Source organism: Pongo abelii, chromosome 10 (genome assembly GCF_028885655.2).
Source record: "Pongo abelii isolate AG06213 chromosome 10, NHGRI_mPonAbe1-v2.0_pri, whole genome shotgun sequence".
Classification (NCBI taxonomy): domain Eukaryota; kingdom Metazoa; phylum Chordata; class Mammalia; order Primates; family Hominidae; genus Pongo; species Pongo abelii.
Genome location: NC_071995.2, coordinates 107861005 through 107882604, shown reverse-complemented (window position 1 = coordinate 107882604; position 21600 = coordinate 107861005). Strand labels below are relative to the sequence as shown.

Here is a 21600-nt window from a genome sequence, read left to right as displayed (position 1 = left end):
TTCAGGCCCAATCTCCAGGCAAGTGGCTATTTTAATTCTTTTTGATAAAGCTGGAAGCCAACCAACATTGGCTCTAGAGAGCTGACCTTCGGCCAGCATTTGCTTCCACTGAAGGAGGATCATCCTAAGTGCCATTGTCCAGTGAGAAGCCCTGTCCTCATACAGCATGGCAAGGGTGAGAGCTGAAATGTTTCAAGGTGACTTTGGAAATGACTTCAGGTACAATCAACAGCAGAGGTGTCAGCCAAATACCAAATACAGTCAGCTACCGGAGCACAAGACCAGGCAGAATAGTATCAGGAATGGAGGAAATAAACATTCTCGGCTGCCTACTGTGGACTGGGCACAGGGGGGCCTCTCAGTGAATCTCCACAGCCCTGTATGGAAGAGTCTGTCATCTCCAGGTTCACGATGAGGAAACCAAGGTTCAGAGAGGACCATTTACCTCCAGTTACACAGCTGGCAAGTGGCAGAGCCCCGTTTCTAATCCAACTCTAGCTGACCTCAGAATCTAACTTCTAGGCAGAAAGACAATCTGAGATAAATGGAAGCCCCTCTATTAATTGGACTTTTAAAACATGCATTACACATATGGCCTCTTATATTCCTCTCAAATAAGAGACAAACATGTATAATGCTGAGGTTTTTTTGTTTGTTTGTTTGTTTGTTTGTTTGGGGTTTTTTTGAGACAGAGTCTAGCTCTGTCACCCAGGCTGGAGTGAAGTGGCACCATCTCGGCTCACTGCAACCTCTGCCTCCCAGATTCAAGCGATTCTCCTGTCTCAGCCTCCCGAGTAGCTGGGACTATAGGCGCCCACCACCACGCCTGGCTATTTTTTGTATTTTTAGTAGAAACGGGGTTTCACTATGTTGGCCAGGCTGGTCTCGAACTCCTGACCTCAGGTGATCTGTCCACCTTGGCCTTCCAAAGTGCTGGGATTACAGGGGTGAGCCACCGCGCCCAGCCCTGAGTGCTTAACTGGGGGAAATTTTGCTCCCCGGGGAGGAATACCTGGAGATATCTTTGGTTGTCACAACTTGGGGGATGCGCTACTGGCATCTAGTGGGTGGAGACCAGGGATGCTGCTCAACACCCTACAATGCACAGGACACCCTACAAAAAGAATCGGACAGCCCCAAGTGTCAACAGAGCCGCAGTTTAGAAACTCTGGTAGACTGTGGCCATCCTCCTAGGCTTTGAAGCCAGAATCTACCGCTTATAACCTGTGTAATCCTGGGAAAGTTACTTCAATACTCCCTGCCTCAGTTTCCTCACATGATGGAATTAACAGTTTATCCCTGGACCTAGCCAAAGTAAATAGCTTGCAACACTTTAGCTACCATGTACCTCTGCAGGATAGCATTACGGGAGCCCAGGTTGGGCCATTAGGCTAGGGCCCCGGCATTAATCAGACCTTCAATTCCTTCCCTCTCTTTTCTTCTATAAAATAGAGATGGTAATGGCTACCCGCACTGCTAAGATCTGATTCTGAGCCAGGCAATTCTGTAATTACAACTACTTCCAAACAAGAAAGCAAGAAAGAACACTGTGTAGCCCAGTAAAGGCTGATATCGTTCAAACAGCACAAAACCACGCTCTCCAGAAATGGACCCTTGGAAATTTCTCAAGGCACCTGCCCCATCAGTACCCCCTGGCATGACTACCTTGGCTAGGCCAGGGGTGGGTGGGCAAACTAGGACCCATGGGTCAAATCCACTCGGCCACCTGTTTCTGTATCTCCCACAAGCTAAGAGCGGTTTTAACTTTTTAGATGGTTTTTTGTTTCATTTCGTTCATTTGTTTTGAAAGGGAGTCTTGCTCTGTCGCCCAGGCTGGAGTGCAGCGGCGTGATCTCAGCTCACTGCTACCTCCACCTCTCAGGTTCAAGTGATTCTCCTGCCTCAGCCTCCGGAGTAGCTGGGACTACAGGTGTGTGCCGCCATGCTCTGCTAATTTTTGTATTTTTATTAGAGACAGGGTTTTACCATGTTGGCCAGGCTGGTCTTGAACTCCTGACCTCAGGTCGATCTGCCCACCTTGGCCTCCCAAAGTGCTGGGACCACAAGTGTGAGCCACCGCACCCAGCCTTAAATTGTTTTTTATAGAGACAGGGTCTCCCTCTGTTGCCAGGACTACAGTGCAGTGGTGCAAAAATAGTTCACTGCAGCCTCAAACTCCTGGGCTCAAGCGATCCTCCCACCCAGCTCCTGAGTAGCTGGGACTGCAGGTGTGCACCACCATGCCCAACTAATTGTTTTATTTTTGTAGAGACAGGGTTTCATCATGTTGCCCAGACTGGTCTCAAACTCCTCAAGCAACCCTCCTGTCTTGGCCTCCTAAAGTGCTGGGACTATAGATATAAGCCACCATGCCCAGCCAACATTCCAACATTTTTAAATCATTGAAAAAAAAAAAAAAATCAGAAGAATCCTGTTTTGTGACACGTAAAAATTATATGAACTTTGAATTTCCCCATCTATAAATAATGTCTGATTGAAACACAGCCAGGCCTGTTCAATTACATAACTATGACTTCTGGTGCAGGAAACAGCAGAGTTGAGTAGTTACAACAGAGACCACATGGCCACAAAGCCAAAAATATTTACTGTCTGGCCGTTTACAATAGCAGTCTGCTGACCCCGAGCTAGGCACGAGTTTTCAACCCTGACATGAAGAACTTGATAAGATGCTGATGTTGGGGTCCCATCAGCATCTCTAGGGGGTAGAGGTGGGGTCCCTAGCATCTAGATTTTTCAAAAATCCCCCCACCAGGAAATTCTAATGTGTAGCCAAGAGTGAAAACCTCTGATAGGTCTACAGCCAATATTTGCATGCAAGCAGCTGGCCTCTCAGAGCAGAATTGCATGGCAGTGAAATGGGACTCATTAAAAAACAACTTCTGCCTCCTCATCCCCAACTTTATTTCAAGCCCTCCTGCACTCTGATCCACAATCATTTCTCTACTCTCTGAACTGTGATCCTGTTCTCATGCCATGAAAAATCAGTCATCATTTGCGACCTCACCTTCTTAGGAGTTCTGGCTGCTTAGATGGCCCAAGCCTTCAGGACAAAATCCCAAATGCCTCCCAACTCCAGAGGGCTCTTTCATAACTGAACTCTGTCTTTACTTATTAGCTTTCATCAATGTTTGTGCTGACCCAGGGCAGTACTCAAGACCAGCGACTTCCACACAGAGTCTCAACGGACCAAGAAAGAGCCGGGCATGGTGGCTCATGCCTGTAATCCCAGCACTTTGGGAGGCTGAGTTGTGAGGATTGCTTAGCTCAAGAGTTCAAGACTAGCCTGGGAAACATGGTGAAACCCCGTCTCTCTAAAAAGTACAAAAATTAGCTGGGTGTGGTGGCGCATGCCTGTGGTCCCACTACTTGGAAGGCTGAGGTGGGAGGACTGCTTGAGCCCGGAGGCTGAGACTGTAATAAGCCGTGATCATGCCACTGTACTCCAGTCTGGGCAACAGAGCAAGACCTTGTCTGTAATAATTATAATAATAATAACAACAACAACTCTAGAAAGGCCTATGAGGGCTAGTCCTTTGGACAGATGGGGAAACTGAGGTTCCAAGGCTTGATGGTACCTGCTCCAGAAGATCACACAGCTTGGTGGCAAAGTTGGATCGTCCAAATCCATCTTTTTAGCCACTCTAAGCTAAGAGAGGAACTATGTAGTCCCCCAACAAAGTATGTCCATATTATTATAAATAGGGAGACCCCATGTCCTGGACTTGCTGGGACAATTCCAAATTTGTGTGAAGTTTTTTTTTTTTTTTTTTCCCATTAAAGTGGTTTGTGAAATGGGTACAACAGCCTCCACTTAGTGCCCACAGTGGTATTTTGAAGATGGCATGAGACCACACCTACAAAGCACTTGGCCTGGCGTACTGAAAGCACCCCATGAATGGTAGTGGCTATTACTGTTGCACCCATCAGCCTTGAATTGGAGTTACTGAGAAGACATCTGCCTTCCACAATGGAACCAAAGTTCCTGGAGGGCTGAGGTCATGGTTTCCAAACATTTTTGCGACCCTTCCTGCTACCAGATGCAGGCCTTATGCATGGGAGGCGTGCATGAATGTTTATGGATCAGGTAAACATATCCTAAGAAAATAAAGGATGGAGGCAGAGATTCAGCTACAAGGGTATTCCTCACTGTGCTGTTGATAATAGCCAAAAAAAAAAAAAAAAGGGAGAAACAGCCTGAATATCCACTACTTACAGGGAATTACTTATACTTTTTTTTAAGAGACAGGGTCTTGCTCTGTTGCCCAGGCTGGAGTGCAGTAGCACAGTCATTGCTCACTATAGCCTCGATCTCCCAGGCTCAAGCAATCCTCTTCCCTTAGTCTTTCCAGTAACTGAAACTCCAGGCATGCATCACCATCCTCAGCTAATTTTTTTTTTTAAAGTAGAGATGGGGATCTCACTATGTTGCCCAAGCTGGTCTCGAACTCCCGAGTTCAAGCAATTCTCCTGCCTTGGCCTCCCAAAGCGCTAGGATTACAGGCATGAGCCAACACACCTGGGCACATTTTTTTTCAGAGATGGGGTCTTGCTATGTTGCCCAGGCTAGAGTGCAGTGGCTGTTCACAGAACGATCATAGCACACTGCAGCCTCCAACTCCTGGGCAAAAGCATCCTCTCTCCTCAGCCTCCTGAGTATTTGGGACTACAGGTTTGCACCACCCTGCCTGGTGAGGATTATTCATACATTTTAAGGTGCACCCATTTAAAGGAACACTATGAATCCAGTAAAAGCATGTTGTAGGCAGGGACTGGCAAACATTGTCTGTCAAGGGTCAGGCAGTAAATACTTTAGATCTGGTCAGTCTCTGTCCCACCACTCAAATCCTCCAGTGAGGCACAAAAGTAGCCATAAACTAGGCATAAATCATAAATCAATGAGCATGGCTGCATTCCAATAAAACTTTATTCGTAGACACTGAAATTTGAATTTCATGTAATTTTCACGTGTCACAAAACAATCTTCTTTTGATTTTTTTTTCAATCACTTAAACATGAAAAAACCATTCTCTGCTTGCAGGCGATACCAAAACAGGCAGTGGGTCATGGTTTGCCAAGCCCAGTGGTAGAAAAATACTTAATGTTGAATGAAAAAGTGAGTTACAAAACGTTCTGCATGATTCAAGTTTATAAATTAAAACATATCTGCACCGGAAAAAAAAAGCTGAAGAATACACAACTGTTAACAAACATCACAGGGGTGGAATTATGGGTGATTTTTGTTTCTCTTTTTTGCTTATCTCTAATTTTCTGAATTGTCAACAACAGACATACCATCACTTTGGTAATTTTTTTAAGTGCAATAAAATGAGGACAAAAAAGGAAAGAAACAAAACCAAGTAGGTAGAGCTACAAAGCACTCAGGCACTGAGATGCCTACGCTAATCTGCTCAGAAAATGACCCTAAATGAGAGCCTGCTCAAGTTCACGTCGATTCGCCCGGGCTTCGGTTTCAAAAAAGACCTGCCTTCCACAACCATCAGCTTCTGGAGGCGAAGGAGAGAAAGCGGGGAAGGGGTGCCCCTGCGCACGGGCTGATCTTTAGGCACCTGTGTGCTCCGAAGCGACCTCCTCCAAGAAACGTCACCCCCAACGTCCAGCCTCCTTTCTCCCCTCCCGCCAAGGCCAGCTAGAGTTTCCAAGGCGGGCATCATCTCCCCAGCAGCCAACTCAAGCCCGTGTTTCTTTGGATGGGGGTGGGGGTAAAGGGGGTGGTGCTAAGAGGACACACAGCTTGACTTCAAGGGGAAGGAAGACCGCATAAGTTTGTAAAAGATCATGGTCATTCCAATTGCAGCCTTACTTACTTTACTTCGCGATCAGGGAAACAGATCTTGCACTTGGCAGGACTCATGTTGACCACTCCGCAGGCCAATCCCACCGGGCTCCCGCAGGGGTGCAGAGCATGCACCCCTTAACAGCCTGAAGCCGACCCGAGGCCCGGGACCCAGCAGGGCAGCCAGGTCGCGACCCGGAGGCCGAGATGCGGTCCTAGAGCGCCGCGGGCGGGGTTCAGCTGCAGCCGGCGGGCGCCCAACTTCGCGCTGCGCTTGCTCCATCCCGAAATGCGCCCTGCGCGCCAGAGTCTCGGGCCATCGCGCCCGCCTAGGCCCCACCCAGGCCCCGCCCCCACGCCAACCCCGCCCCAGGAGGGCCCCGCCTTCCAGACAGAGCCCCGCCCCCTGGCCGGCCTACCTCCGGCCCGCCGCTGACCTTGGGCCGCCGAAATGAGCTGGGGAGATACATTTTTTTAAAGCCTCTCTTCTGCTTTGCTCCCCAATATGGGACACCCCTACATATTGGCAGCAATTGATATGCTTGAATACACACACGATAGGGAAGCGGTGGAAAATATGGGAAATTTAAAATGTGAGTCAGAGGTCGCCACTGTGCCCGTTAAAAGTCCATGTTGTCAAGTCGACTTTTATTTTCCAAAGTCCTGGTTTCTCTCATCTTTTCACCTCCACTCCCTGGGAGAGGTGGCTGCGCGATCACCCAGTGTGCTTCTAGCACACACTTTGCACCACCTGGGTCCGCTACTAAAGCGAGTGCCTCCAGGACAGGGAGGACCCCAGCAGCCCGGTGATCCGACATAAACTCCTGGTAAGACTAACATTTACTAAGTGCTCCTTTGTTCCTCTGTGTCACTTAATCCTCGTGGCAATCTTATTGTTTTTATCCTTATAATACAGATAAGGCAACTGGGGCCCAGAGATGCATGTTATCTGAAGTGCCAGAGCCCAGGGTCTTGAACTCAGACAAACTGATTCCAGTTAGAATAAACGAATGAGGCCGGGCCTGGTAGCTCATGCCTGTAATACCAGCATTTTGGGAGGCTGAGGGAGGTGCTTGAGGTCAGGAGTTTGAGACCAGCTTGGCCAACATGGTGACACCCTGTCTCTACTAATAATACAAAAATTAGCCAGGCATGGTGGTGCACACATGTAGTCCCAGCTACTCGAGAGGCTGAGGAGAGAGAATCACTAAAACCCGGGAGGCAGAGGTTGAAGTGAGCCCAGATGGCGGTACTGCACTCCAGCCTGAGTGACAGGGTGAGACTCCATCTCAAAAAATCAAAAATAAATGAATGAATGCTTCTTCAAGTAATATAATAAATGCAAAGAACCAAAACACTACCTAGAAGTCATCGCAGTAATAATAAATGTAGCCTACTTTCATAGCCAACAAACCAACCAAAAATAATGTAAATGCTGGCCAGTAAGTTCCCTTCTGGGTAATCACTCTGCAGTTCTCCCAGTGTACACATTAATTAAATTTGTGTGTCTTTTCTCCAACTAATCTGCCTTTTACAAGTTAATTTTTCAGCGAAACTTCAGAGGGCAAAGCAGAAGATATTCCCTTGGTCCCTACAATCATTATGCATTCTATGCATGTAATAAAATTTTACATGTATCCTATAAATGTGTAAAAATATAATGTATCAGAATCATGAAAACAGGCCAGGCATGGTGGCTCATGCTTGTAATCCCAGTACTTTGGGAGGCTGAGGTGGGCAGATCACTTGAGGTCAGGAGTTCAAGACCAGCCTGGCCAACATGGTGAAATTTCATCTCTACTAAAATCACAAAAATTAGCCGGGTGTGGTGGCAGGGTGGGCTGAAGTCCCAGCTACTCCAGAGACTGAGGCAGGAGAATCACTTGAACCCACAGGCAGAGGTTTAAGTGAGCCGAGATCAGACCACTGCATTCCAGCCTGGGCAACATTGCAAGACTCTGTCTCAAAACAAACAAACAAACATGAAAATAAATTTTAAAATACAATTAAAAATTCACTTCACAGGCAGGCCACGTGCAGTGGCTCACACCTGTAATCCCAGCACTTTGGGAGATTGAGGCAGGCAGATCACTTGAGGCTGGCAGTTCAAGACCAACCTGACCAACATAGTGAAACCCCATCTCTACTAAAAATATGAAAATTAGCCAGCATGGTGGTGCATATCTGTAATTCCAGCTACTCAGGAGGCTGAGGTGGGAGGATTACCTGAGCCCAGGTAGCTGAGGCTGCAGTGAGCCATGATCTCACTGCACTCCAGCCTGGGCAATAGAGCGACACCCTTTCTCAAAAAAAAAAAAAAGAAAGAAAAGAAAGAAAGAAAGAAAAGGCACAGGCAGGGCCACACTTCCAGGGGGTGCCAAGTACTTGGCTACAACATAAACACACCCTGGGCCCCTGTTTAAGCAGCCATGCCTGACAGCAGTGGATAGCTATGCTCTGACCATATATTAAATAACATTTCAACAACAGGTTTAAGAAAAAAAACAGATAAACAAAATTCTCAGTTCAAGTTTCTGGGAAGGTGTTCACAGCCTTGTCTTCACCTCCTCCAAAAAAGTAACCCACTATATCCCGATTTTTAGAGTTTCAAACCAAAACCAACAAGTATTCATCCCCCAAATGTCCCCAGTGTACATGTAACCACCTCAAAATAGGCAAAGCAATGAAAATCAAGAAATGAAGATATTTCAAAACAACCCAACCCTGCCAAAGTCAGTTAGGATCATGCAGAAGAGAACTGCTTGCCAGCATACTTGTATTGCTCTAGATTTTTATTCTCTATTGCAAAAACTCCAACACTACTTAAACACTGTATAGATATTCTCACTTCTCTGCTAATACAGCCTGAAAGACAACCTCACACATCTCACTATGACCCAGGGTCTCAAATAAGGGATTTCACTTAGATGGGTGGGCTCATCATTTCATCACAGTGATCATGACCTTGCATTTTTCTCTAATTGCATTCTTAGGGAATAGAAGATGGAAAGAAATGAATAATACTCAGTTGGTGCAAAACTAATTGCAGTTTCTGCCATTGAAAGGGACTGCAAAAACCATGATTACTTTTGCACCAACCTAATATCCACCTCCAAGCACAACACCACCTTTATACAAACATCCATAGTTGTGCTTTTTGATGAAACAGTTCAAGCATGGCGGTAGTTGCTGTCTCATGCATTAAGCTCTTCCTCTCAGACTTACTAGAAGCTCAGTTTTACTTGCTGGTATTGCAGAGGGAAAACCCAGGTCAATGAACAATACAAACACAAAATCAACAAGAAAATCCGCATGCACGTGGCCAGCAGTGTGGTAGAAAGACTGTGCCATCCATGGGCTTGAACTTACCCTTCCCCTCATGGATGACCTTAAGTAAATCCCTTCTCTCCACTTCCTCAACTATAAAATTATCCACATATAATTTGCCTTCATTTTTGCAGAAAAGCAAAATGAAATAATCTCTTTCAATATATGGGGTGGGGGGGACTGTGTTACATTAAGTATAGAGCAGAAGTGAATGATTTTTCTAAAATAGGGCAATGATGCTTAAGGGGGAGGGGAATGTATGAATGGTTAGTTGCTCTGTACCTTGTATTAACTTAATACAAGAACAACCCAAAGACAGGGATCCTCTTTCCCCCAAGCTCCTAGAAAACATTTTAGGAGGCCGGGCGCAGTGGCTCATGCCTGTAATCCCAGCACTTTGGGAGGCCAAGGAGGGCAGATCATGAGCTCAGGAGTTCAAGACCAACCTGGACAACATGGTGAAACCCTGTCTCTATTAAAAATACAAAACCTGTCTCTATTAAAAATACGAAAATTAGCTGGGTGCGTGCCTGTAATCCCAGCTATTCAGGAGGCTGAGGCAGAATTGCTTGAACTGGGACCCGGGTGGTAGAGGTTGCAGTGAGCTGAAATTGTGCCACTGCACTCCAGCCTGAGCTACAGAGCAAGACTCCGTCTCAAAAAAAAAAAAAAGAAAAGAAAAGAAAAGAAAAGAAAAAGAAAAAGTAAACATTTTAGGAGCTAAAGAGACTTTGAAAGAGAGTTTCTCCCAGCCCCTTCCTAAGTCAATAAATGAATAAATTAAACATTACAGGAAGATCCTTGGCATTTCACTCAGGGGTGCATAAAAATATGCAGACAATTTAGTTTCCTGACCTGCTCCTTGCTTGGAGCTGATAAGAGGTGTGGGCTGGGATGACAAACAAGCAGCTGGGAGGCTGCACTGCAAGCCCACCCAGTCTGCTATCTGGGAAAGTGGGGGCGATGCCATGTCCCTGGTGTCAGCTCCCTTTCCTGGTATCCTGGTATTCCTTCACCTGCCTTTGCCTGCAGGCCCCCCTCTGTATGTCCAGACCCCACAGAGCCTTATTTGCCTTCCTGGGATCCAAGGTCTGCCTTGCTAAACTGTTCTTACCTCAGTGATCCCAACGTGGTCATAAATGGTGGCAGGAAGGAACACTTCAGCACCCATCTGCTGTTTTGGACTTTATCCTTTTATCAGGACACTTCACCTGCCTTTTCAATCCTCTTCCTCCTCCGTGGACACAGGTTGCTACACCTTCAAGGTGTAAGCCCGGCCAGGGCTTGGGAATAACCGTGAGCACAGGCAAGAACTTTGGAAGAAGCCCACCCAACTAATGGCTACTGAACCACCTCTGCGCCGTCCACCCCCAGCACTTGCTCCCACTCGATCTCAACAATCTTCTCAAGTAGGCACTAGTATTATCCTGCCTCAACAGAGCAGGAAATTGCAGCTCAGAGAGGTAACAGGAGAGGTCTGAATCCAGACCTGATTGTGGGTCCTGGGCTCTTATGCCGTGCACTGGATCTAATGACCATGATCGCACCATGGGTGCTGCTTCGAGTGCTGTGCTCACAGCAACTCAATGAAGCCTGATCCCAACCCTGTGAGGGAGGTAACACTATGACTTCATTTCAGAGGAAGCTGAGGCACAGAAAGTCACAGAACTTGGCCCCAAGTCACATGATGGCTAGGTGGAGAAGCCAGCACACCAGCCTCCAGCCTCAGCCACCAGCATGTTGTGCTCTTAACTATTCCACAGCTCTCTCTGTAAAAATGATGGGGAATGCCCTGGCCTGTGAGCTCTCAGACCCCTTGCCCTGGCCTCCCTAAGGACAGAGGCTGTATCTCACCATCTTTGCATCCGTAGTGCCAACATAGTGCCTGGCACCCAGCGGGGTTGCAATAACTGCTCCTGGGCCAACGAATGGATGGGACAAACCTTGGCTTCCCCACCTACCATTTCATCCCTTAGTGTGTCCTCTCATTTGCCTAGAACCCAGACTATCTGCGGTCATTTACCAGGGAGAAAATTGCTCTAAATTAACAATTTTCTTAAAAGAAATAGGGTCTTGCTCTGTTGCTCAGGCTGGGGTACATTGGCACAATCATAGTTCACTGCAGCCTCGAACTCCTGGGCTCAAACGATCCTCCCGCTTCAGCCTGCCTGTAAATTAACAAACTTTTCTGCCATTTTCCAGCTACTCTCCTTCTCTGCCTCCCAGCCCCCTCCCTGCTGTCCATTCCTCCACATATAAAGGAACAAAGCCACCAATTGTTAGAGCCACAAAGAACCTCAGAGTGTCCAGTCTGGCCCCTGAGAAGGTAGATGATGTCCTCAAGCTCATACAACTTAAAGGTTATCCATAAACTACCCGAATCTCCCAACCCTTCCCACTAATAGAAAGAACAAGTTCGGAGGAGGATGGAGGTGCCCATCCTGGAGTCCAAGCCTCTTACCCGCTGGGGGAAGGTTAGGCAGTGACACTAATACTAGCAGTTCGTTGACTGATTTCACATCCACATCTAACGAGGGTCTGGGTTCAAATGGTGCTCTGGGCCTCTGATTACCTTGCTGAGAGGCCTGGAATCTCTCTGGGCTTCAGCTTCCTATCTAGGAAGTGAGAGGATTGGTTTACTCTTTCTCCCAATATTTTTATACTGTTTTGTTATTATACATTGTTAAAATGCATTATAAAATGACATTTAGAGCAGAAAGTTAGAAAATGCAGAAGAAAATTTAAATCACTCATAATCATACCAGATAAAAATGATTATTTACTATTTGGAGACACTCTTTACAGTCTCTCTAAGACACACACATACAAACACATACACATATACACACACATGCATTTATTAGGCACATTTACTAAGCAGAAGCATTTTTTGTGCTTACTATATGCCAGGAACTATTCTAAGCATGTTATATATAGTCCATAATCCCTTATCTGAAATTCCCAGGGCCTGAAGTGCTTTGGAACTTGGAAATTATTGTTTTCAGGAAGGTAAAACTTTCTGTTCCACATTATCATATTAATATTTCAGCAGCAGAATAGGATAAATAATTACTATACATAACTTCACATCAATTCAGGACAGGTTTTGCTGCCAAATGAGTTCACCACTCATTTATGAACTTCAATTTCACAGCTTTAAGTTTCAGGATTCCAGCTGCAATCTCAGCAATCCTGAACCTGTCCCATTCCATTCAGTCCACATGTGCACCCCACAGGGTCATACTAAGTCGGGGTACAAGCTAGGAAGAGGTGGCTTTGAACCTGAGTGTCTTATCATAGGCCCACTATGCACTAACCACATGCTGTTTGTCCAACAAAATGGGATCACACGAAACAGGAGGTTCTTATAACCGTGCTCATTTCAGAGCAGGTAAGCAGCGATTTTGCCATATCATGTAATGTTCTCATTAGCTCTGTTTCTAAGTGTTGCATGGGATTTCCAACCCTCGGGGACTGTTTCCAAGTCCAAGGAAAGGCCAAGTTCTAATCCCTGCCCTGAGATCAACCCAAAGGCGAGGAGATGGGAGGATAGAGCTTAACACACAGCACGAGGTCATTGGATTCATATTCTCAGCCAGCCCTTGCCAGCTGGGAGAAAGGAGAGAAAGGCTGAGTTTGCATGGTCCTATCAAAGACAGAAGAAAAATTTAAAATTGGAGTTTCACCCCAGAACTAGTCTCCAAAGTCACAAGATACAAGCAGAAAGAATTTTATGAAAACAAAAATTTACTGCTGCTAAAGAGCCACAACTATAAAATGCCTATTCACCTGTTAATTAATTAATTAATCCATTCATTCATCCATTCATTCATCCACTCGTTCATCCATTCCCACACTCATTCATCATGTCTTTTGCATTCCCCTGTAATGCAGACTTCTGTCTTTGGCAAGCTTGTTGCAGCTCATTTCATTCATGTATTTAGCAGATATTCAAAGCCTACCGTGAACCAGCACCAGCCTAGGCAGTGGGGAAAAACATAGACCACTATAACTATGGCCCTGCCTTCACGGAATTTGCTTTCCAGTGTAGGTAGACAGGTAATAACCAAGTAGATCATAAAAAAATAAAAGACGTAATCTTTTAGGAGCCAGTTGTGGAGGCTCACACCTGTAATCCCAGCACTTTGGGAGGCTGAGGTGGGTGGATTGCTTGAACTCAGGAGTTCAAGACCAGCCTAGCCAACATGGTGAAACCCAGTCTCTACTAAAAATACTAAAAAAAAAAATGGCCGGACATGGTGACGCATGCCTGTAGTCCCAGCTTCTCAGGAGGCTGATGTGGGAGGATTGCTTGAGCCTGTGGGGTGGAGGTTGCAGTGAGCTGAGATCGCACCACAACACTCCAGCCTGGGTGACAGATGAGACTCTGTGTCAAAACAAACAAACAAACAAAAATAGACATAATCTCAAGAAATAATTAAATGTTGCAAAGACAACTAATCAGAGTGATTGATAAAGATACTGAAGGTGATTGGGGGGTAGATATTTTAAATGTGAGAAGGGGACAGGGAAGGCCCTTTGAGGAAATGACTCTGATGGGCAAAGAGCTAGCAGTAGAGGCAGGACCGGCTACAGAATTTCCAGGACCCAGTGCAAAATGAAAACACAGAGCCCCTTGTTGAAAAATTCTTGTGAATTTGGGGCTGGGTGCAGTGGCTTATGCCTGTAATCCCAGTACTTTGGGAGGCCGAGGTGGGCAGATTGCTTGAGCTCATGAGCTTCCGACCAGCCTGAGCGAAATGGCAAAACCTCATCTTTACCAAAAATAAAAAAATTAGCCAGCTGCGGTGGCACGTGCCTGTAGTCCCAGCTACTCAGGAGGCTGAAATGGGAGGATCACTTGAGCCCAGGAAGTCAAGGCTGCAGTGAGCCATGACCATGCTACTGCACTCCAGCCTGGCTATCAGAGCAAGATCATGTCTCAAAAAAACAAAATAAAAAAGAATCTCAAGACGGCGACAACAGAGCGTCAAAACAGGCACAGGGTCCCTTGAAGCACAGGGTATGCCTGTGAAGCTGGCCCTGGTGGGAGGTCTGGGTTCAGGGGTTGGGAGAAAGAGAGTGTTTCAGTTCAGAGGGAACAGCCAGTGCGAAGTCCCAAAACGGGAACACAACTGTGAGAACTCTGAGATGCTCTGGGCACCGCAGGAAGGAGACAGCCCCTTGAAGACTGCTTCAGAAAGAGCTTCCTCCCAAATCACAGACTTAACACAAGCATTTTCCATCCGTGCCTTGCCAGTCTCTCAGCTACTGGCCTGGCAGGAAGAGGCGAATGTAGGAAGTGGCCTTCCAGGGCAGAGCAGCAGTGAAGTGACTGCCCAAGGAAACTGCAGCGAGCAGAAGCAGATCCACAAATACAAGTCACTTCTTCACTGTGGCTTCCACGTGAGTCAGAACCCTCGAATAAATACCCCTGGCCTCTTGTCCCAGGCCTTAGTTGTTTGTCTTGGAAATGGGGCAAGGGTTGGATCCTGTCTGGAAGAAATAGCTTACACCTCTAGCCCCTGCTTTCATTTTGCAGAAACAGGACCTCAAACGGTTAGAAGATTTGCCAGAGGGTATAGATTATTTAGCAACTTATCAAGAAAAATAATAATAATTTTTTTTCGAGTCAGAGTCTCACTCTGTCGCCTAGACCGGAGTGCAGTGGCATGGTCTCGGCTCACTGCAACCTCTGCCTCCCAGGTTCAAGCGATTCTCCTACCTCAGCCTCCTGAAGAGCTGGGATTACAGGCACCTGCCACCACGCCCAGCTAATTTTTGTATTTTTTTTTTTTTAGTAGAGATGGGGTTTCGCCATGTTGGCCAGGCTGGTCTCAAACTCCTGACCTTGTGATCCGCCCGCCTCGGCCTCCCAAAGTGCTGGGATTACAGGCGTGACCCGCCGTGCCTGGCCTCAAGAAAAATAATATTTTGTTTTCAGAAGGAGTTCCTGGATTCAACTAACAGGGATTCTTGCTCACTGTATTTGCCTTTTTGGGTCAGGCTTCATTTCCTCAATGCTCCAGCTGGTTACAGGCAACTGGCTGGCTGGCCTGCATGCACCACCCTTAAATATAATTTATGCTTGTTCTCACTTATTAAGTGGAGCTAAATAAAGTGTACACATGGACAGAAAGAGTAGAATAATAGATACTGGAGATTCGGAAAGGTGGCACGGTGGGAAGGGGTGAGGAATGAGAAATTACCTAATAGATACAATGTACACTAAGCAAGCAATGGCTACGTAAAAGCCCAGGCTTCACCACTGGGAAATACATCCAAGTGACAAAACTGCACTTGTACCCCCCAAATCTAAAAAATTAAAACAAAATTTTAACATATGGGAGGCCATGATTTTGAACTGAGCTCCTGTGCTTAGCCCCAACAGACCAAACCAAAACGGATCACTCCTGGCCAACTGCCTCACAATCAATCTGAACTTTGAAACTGACCAGTTTTCCAAAAAACAGGAGATTCATAGCAACCAATCAGAAGGGTTCCAGTGTACCTGAGCCGACATGATAAGAAAGTTGTGTTTGTTTTAACCCTGTAGGGAAAGTCACTTTGAAACTATGAAGCAGGCCGGGCGCAGTGGCTCATGCCTGTAATCCCAGCACTTTGGGAGGCCTAGACGGGTGGATCACGGGGTCAGGAGATGGAGACCAGCCTAGCTAACATGGTGAAACCCCATCTCTACTAAAAATACAAAAAATTAGCCAGGTATGGTGGCATGTGCCTGTAATCCCAGATACTCAGGAGACTGAGGCAGAAGAATCGCTTGAACCCGGGAGGCAGAGGTTGCAGTGAGCCGAGAATGTGCCATTGCACTCCAGCCTCCAGCCTGGGTGACAGAGCAAGACTCTGTCTCAAAAAAAAAAAAAAGAAAAGAAAAAGAAAGAAAGAAACTATGAAGCTCCCCTTTGTCCCTTGTTTCTGCTTTCTTCAGCCCTGTTCTGTCTATAAAGCCAAGCTCCTCTCTGCTCAGCTCTTCGGAAGACCCATTCTATTTTACAGAATGAGGCAGCTGCATGATTCTAGAATTGTAAATAAAAGCCAATTCGAGTTTTAAATCAAATTTGCTGTGATTTTGTCTTTTGACACCACCTTCCACAGCCCACACCCAAAACTGCTTGGGTGTTGACCTGTGGACACCAGGGAAGAGGTATTACTACTCTGCCTTATGTGTGCAAAAGAGTCAATGGGTAACCAGCAAACACCAGGCTACCAAGGGTCCCAAAGATGCCAAAATCCAAAGCCAAAAGCTCTACAAGATAATAGAATGCTCAGCCTCATTTTATTTATTTATTTATTTATTTATTTATTTATTTATTTATTGAGACAGAGTCTCACTCTGTTGCCCATGCTGCAGTGTAGTGGCGTGATCTCAGCTCATTGCAAACTTCACCTCCTGAGTTCAGGCGATTCTCTCACTTCAGCCTCCTGAGTAGCTGGGACTACAGGCATGCACCACCATGCCTGGCTAATTTTTTGTAGTTTAATAGAGATGGGGTTTCACCATGTTGCCCAGGCTGGTCTTGAACTCCTGAGCTCAGGCAATCCACCCACCTCAGCCTCCCAAAGTACTAGGATTACAGGTGTGAGCCACCTTACTTGGCCTCATTTTATTTTTTATTTTTATTTTTTGTAGAGACAGGGTCTCATTATGTTGCCCAGGCTGCTCTCAAACTTCTGGGCTCAAGGGATCCTCCCACCTCAGTCTTCCCAAATGCGTGAGTCACCATGCTGGACCTCAGCCTCATTTTGATATGTGTTGTTTCCAACAGGCTGGAACACCCAGGTTTGGACATAATTTTTTCATCCAGCCAAACACCAGAGGCAGCAGGAACCAGCACACATGTCTAAGGCTTGACTCCCTGAAGATTCTTTGATGTGGGATTCTCACTACAGTTCATTAGAAACAACAAACACACATGAGTCTCCTCTGTCAGAAGCCCCTGATTCTGGGGCTGGGAATGTTCTTCAGGGAAATGCCAGTGTCTCGGGAGGTGCCAGCAGAACCACCCACATTGCCCCTGGGTGCTAAAATTCTAAATTCTCAACTCTGAAAATGCACACATACTGGGGACAAAAGAACTAACTGTATGTCAGTGAGCTTTAGGGACACAGGTCACATCTCAGGAGTCTGGTGCAGCCTCCTCATTTATTTATTTATTTATTTATTTATTTATTTATTTTTATTTTTTATTTTTTTTTGAGACAGGGTCTGCCTGTGTCACCCAGGCTGGGATGCAGTGGGGCAATCTCAGCTCACTGCAACCTCTGCCTCCTGGGCTTAAGTGATTCTCCCACCTCAGCCTCCCTAGTAGCTGGGACTATAGGTGCACACCACCACAACTGGTTAATTTTTATATTTTTTTGTAGAGATGGGGTTTTGCCATGTTGCCCAGGCTGGTCTTGAACTCCTGAGCTCAAGCGATCCACCCACCTCGGCCACTCAAAGTGCTGGAATTACAGGTGTGAGCCACCAGGCCCAGCCTCAGCCTCCTCATTCTAAAGATGAGAAATTGGAGGCTCAGCGAGGGGAAGGGACTCACCCAAGTTCATGCAGCACATCACTCCTTCGTTCACCGTATCATAGCCCTTTGAATCGCCCACAATCCTACAATGTCATTCAGCTCCACATTCACTGCCTTTCCAAGATCCCTCTGTCCCTCCTGCCAGCTATTTACTGGGACAAAGTAAGGATAAAAGATTTATCTGCAATGTTAGGTTTCCATGCCATGAAGACACGAGGGCAGGAAATTCACTCAACATTTTGGTTTCATTTTCCCTATGAAAGATAATTAAGTAGGCTAGACGTGATGGCTCATGGCTGTAATTCTAGCACTTTGGGAAGCCAAGGCGGGCGGATCAGTTGAGGTCAGGAGTTCAAGACCAGACTGGCCAACATGGTGAAACTCCGTCTCTACTAAAAATACAAAAATTAGCCAGGTGTGGTGGCATGCGCCTGTAATTCCAGCTACTTGGGAGGCTGAAACAGGAGAATTGCTTGAACCCGGGAGGCAGAGGTTGCTGTGAGCCAAGATCACGCCACTGCACTCCAGCCTGGGTGACAGAGTGAGACTCTGTCCAAAAAAATAAAAAAAGAAGAAAGAGAGAGAGAGAGAGAGTTAGTTTTCACCTTTATAAATGTACCAGCTCAGAAAAGCTATGGTTTAAGCTCAAACCAGTAAAGACCCCTCAAAATGGTGGCAGGAAGACAGTGGGTGGAAAGGTGGGAGACTTGCCCCCCTTTCTATTTATAATCTACCAAATATGGATGCTTTATTCTCTTGCCAAGTACCTGAGAAATATTAGTTCATTTAATCTTCGTGACTATTTTGGCATCCAAGACTCAGGAAATAGTAATAATAATCATCATGTTATAAGTTTGTTGGTTTGATACATTCTTTTTTGTTTTTTTGTTTTGAGACAGAGTCTTGCTCTGTTGCCCAGGCTGGAGTGCAGTGGCACAATTATAGCTCACTGTAACCACAAACTTCTGGGCTCAAGTGACCCTCCCGCTTCAGCCTCTCAAGTAGCTGGAACTATAGGTATGCACCACCATGTCTGGCAAATTCTTAATTTTTTTTTTAGAGATGAGGTCTCACTATGTTGCCCAGGCTGGTCTTGAACTCCTGGCCTCAAGCGATCCTCCTGCCTCATCCTCCCAAAGTGCTGGAATTACAGGTGTGAGCCACCATGCCTGCTTACATTATCCCATTTAATCTCTTCCACATTTTACAGAGGTACTGGGGCCTGGAGAGGTGAAGGGTCATGCCCCAGGTCACACAGTAGACGGTGGCAGAGCCAAAGGTTGAACCCCACTCCAGCTGACTCCACAGACTGTGCTCTTTGTACTGGATTCTGAGACTTTCTCTTCCCTTAACCCTTCTAGAAACTCAAACACTCTTCCCCTGAAAAGTTTCACTATATGGAATACTTTCCTCCTCCTTTTTCTCTGTCTTCTACTTCTAGCTACCAGGGTTAAAACCAAGCTCACTGCTAACATGGATGTGTATGGAAGACCACCTCTAGATTTTTCTAATTTGGGAGAGAGTACAGGAGATGCTTAAAAGAATAGCCAATAAAACTTCACTCCAGAGGAGAAAAACACGCTGGAAGGAAGAAGTAGAACAATGAGAACAGAGGTTTCCCTCTGGCTGGTGAAGTTTTGGTTAGTGGCTCTTTTTTTCTCTCTGTTCTCCTATATTTCCCAAATTTTCTACCTGGAAGTGCTGTATTCCATTTGTAATTTGGGGGTGGCAGAGGAGAAGGTGGATAACAACATCAACAACAAAGCCACTGACTGCAGCCGCTAGGATAGTCCCACCTGTTATGAACCTACAGGCATTCATTTCCAACAATCAAATTGATGGAGACCTTTAGAGTGTTTGAGTTTCTGCTTTTCAGGCATCACTGGGGGAAGGCTGGTTTTTCAGTTGTCAGTTACCTGCTGAATGAATGAATGGGCTGGGTGTGGTGGCTCATGCCTGTAATCCCAGCACTTTGGGAGACCGAGGATCGCTTGAGTCCAGGAGTTGGAGGCAAGCCTGAGCAATATGGTGAGATTCCCATTTCTATAAAAAATTTAAAAATTAGCTAGGTGTGGTGGTGCACACCTGTAGTCCCAGCTGCCCAGGAGTACACCGAGGTGGGAAGATTGCTTGAGCCCGGGAGTTTGAGGTTGCAGTGAGCTATGATCCCACCAGTACACTCAGCTAACAGAGTGACAGAGTAAGACCCTGTCTCAAAAAAAAAAAAAAAAAAAAAAATGAATGAATGAATCAACGTCTCTTCAGGAGGCAGAGAGAACTGCCCCTCCCTCTAGACTAGACTACCATCATCACTTGTGGCTCTTGCCAGCCTTGGCTCATTCAGCTTATATTATAACTACACACAAGGTCATCTTCCTCAACTAGGCTGAGGTCTTCTAGAGAGTCAGTTTCACGGCATCGAGCCCTGTGCATGCAGTAGATGTACAAGGAATGATTTCTTTCCTTTTTTTCTTTTTTGAGACAAGGTCTCGCCCTGTCACCCAGGCTGGAGTGCAGTGACGTGATCTCAGCTCACTGCAACCTCCACCTTCTGGGTTCAAGAGATTCTCCCGCCTCAGCCTTCTGAGCAGCTGGGATTACAGGCACATGCCTGCATGCCTGGTGAATTTTTGTATTTTTAGTAGAAACGGAGTTTCACCATGTTGGCCAGGCTAGTCTTAAACTCCCGACCTCAAGTGATCTGCCTGCCTTGGCCTCCCAAAGTGCTGGGATTACAGGCATGAGCCACTGTACCCAGCCTCAAGGAATGATTTTGAAAGGAGGGAAGGAAGGAAGGAAGGAAGGATGGAAGGAAGGAAAGAAGGAAGGAACGAAGGATGGATGGAAGGAAGGAAAGAAGGAAGGAAGGAAGCTTCTGAGAAGGCTCGTGTCTTCTCCTTTTGTGCATAGCCACCCTTGAAGCGTTGGCATCAGCAAATGGCTTGATCAAGGTGGGCATGGGTTGGGAAGGGTTGTAGACCCCACCTGAACTCTGCACTCCTCGGTTACAAGGAGAAAATGCACATTACCTCATAGTGGGGACGCGGGTCTCAGCTTCACCTGTGGTCAGATAAGCCTCCAGGGACAGGGCCCCCAAGCTGGCCCGGCTGCCCTTCCGGGTAGACTCACGAGATGAGCTGGCAACAGAGTCCTCGTCGGAGGAGTAGTCATCAAAAGAGCCCAGGATGAAGTTGGTCATCAGCTGCCTCTTGATGTTTGCCTGCTTCTTGTCTTCTTTGGAGGGGGAGCCAGCTTGCTGGCCCTGGGGCCTGGCTGAGGAGGACAGGCCATCGGTATCTGGGGCCTCCAGACCTTGTGTCCCAGTCCCATTGGCTTGAAGTTCTGGGGAGGGTGCTGCGTCACTGGAAGAAAGGGGGTTCCTTGGGGGCTTCTGGTGGGAGGGTGGTAGGGAGTTTCTCCGCCGACTGGCATCTTTGGGGCCTTTGTGGGAGGCTGGCTCGGCCTGGCTGGGGGTGTTGGGCAGAGAGTGGCCCTCCCCATTTCTCTGTGGTGTCTCCCCTGAGTTATCAGAGTCTGGAAAGGGCTCCTGGCTCGGGATGAAGTTTGCTTCTGATTTACTCTTGGTGATCGGCTTGGAGTCCGTCATTTTCCCCCAGATTTTTAACCAGGAAAAGGTCAGACAGGAGAAAATCAGACAAGATAGACAAAGAAGCAAGACCATTCAGAAAACCTGTAAGGAGAAAAGGAGAGACATTTTAGGATTTACATAATCAAGTGATTTCTCTCCGAAAGAAGCTAGTGGGGCAGGAGGCTGTTGGGGTGCTGTGTATTCCAGAAACACTGGACAAGGGGAGAGACAGGGTTCTCCTCCCTGCTCTGCCTGAAACAGGCTTGGACATATTCCTTCACCCCTCTTGATCTTAGTTTCTTGCCAAGGTTCAAGGAAGAACCTTGAAA

At 46.6% G+C, this 21600-nt stretch overlaps 1 protein-coding gene across 3 annotated transcripts in view; it reads right to left on the bottom strand.

Annotated features, from left to right (window-relative positions):
* Positions 1-21600, bottom strand: part of ACACB (acetyl-CoA carboxylase beta) — a 157720-nt gene that overhangs the window by 107915 nt on the left and 28205 nt on the right. For 2 of the 3 annotated variants that reach the window (XM_024257188.3, XM_063711885.1), the window contains one exon: positions 20712-21373. In XM_024257188.3, the coding sequence (XP_024112956.2) occupies positions 20712-21364 (653 nt within the window). In that variant the 5' untranslated portion in view covers positions 21365-21373. Of the gene's footprint in view, positions 1-5846; positions 6149-20711; positions 21374-21600 lie in introns of those variants that run through there. The other variant, XM_054528185.2, reaches the window with a different exon arrangement.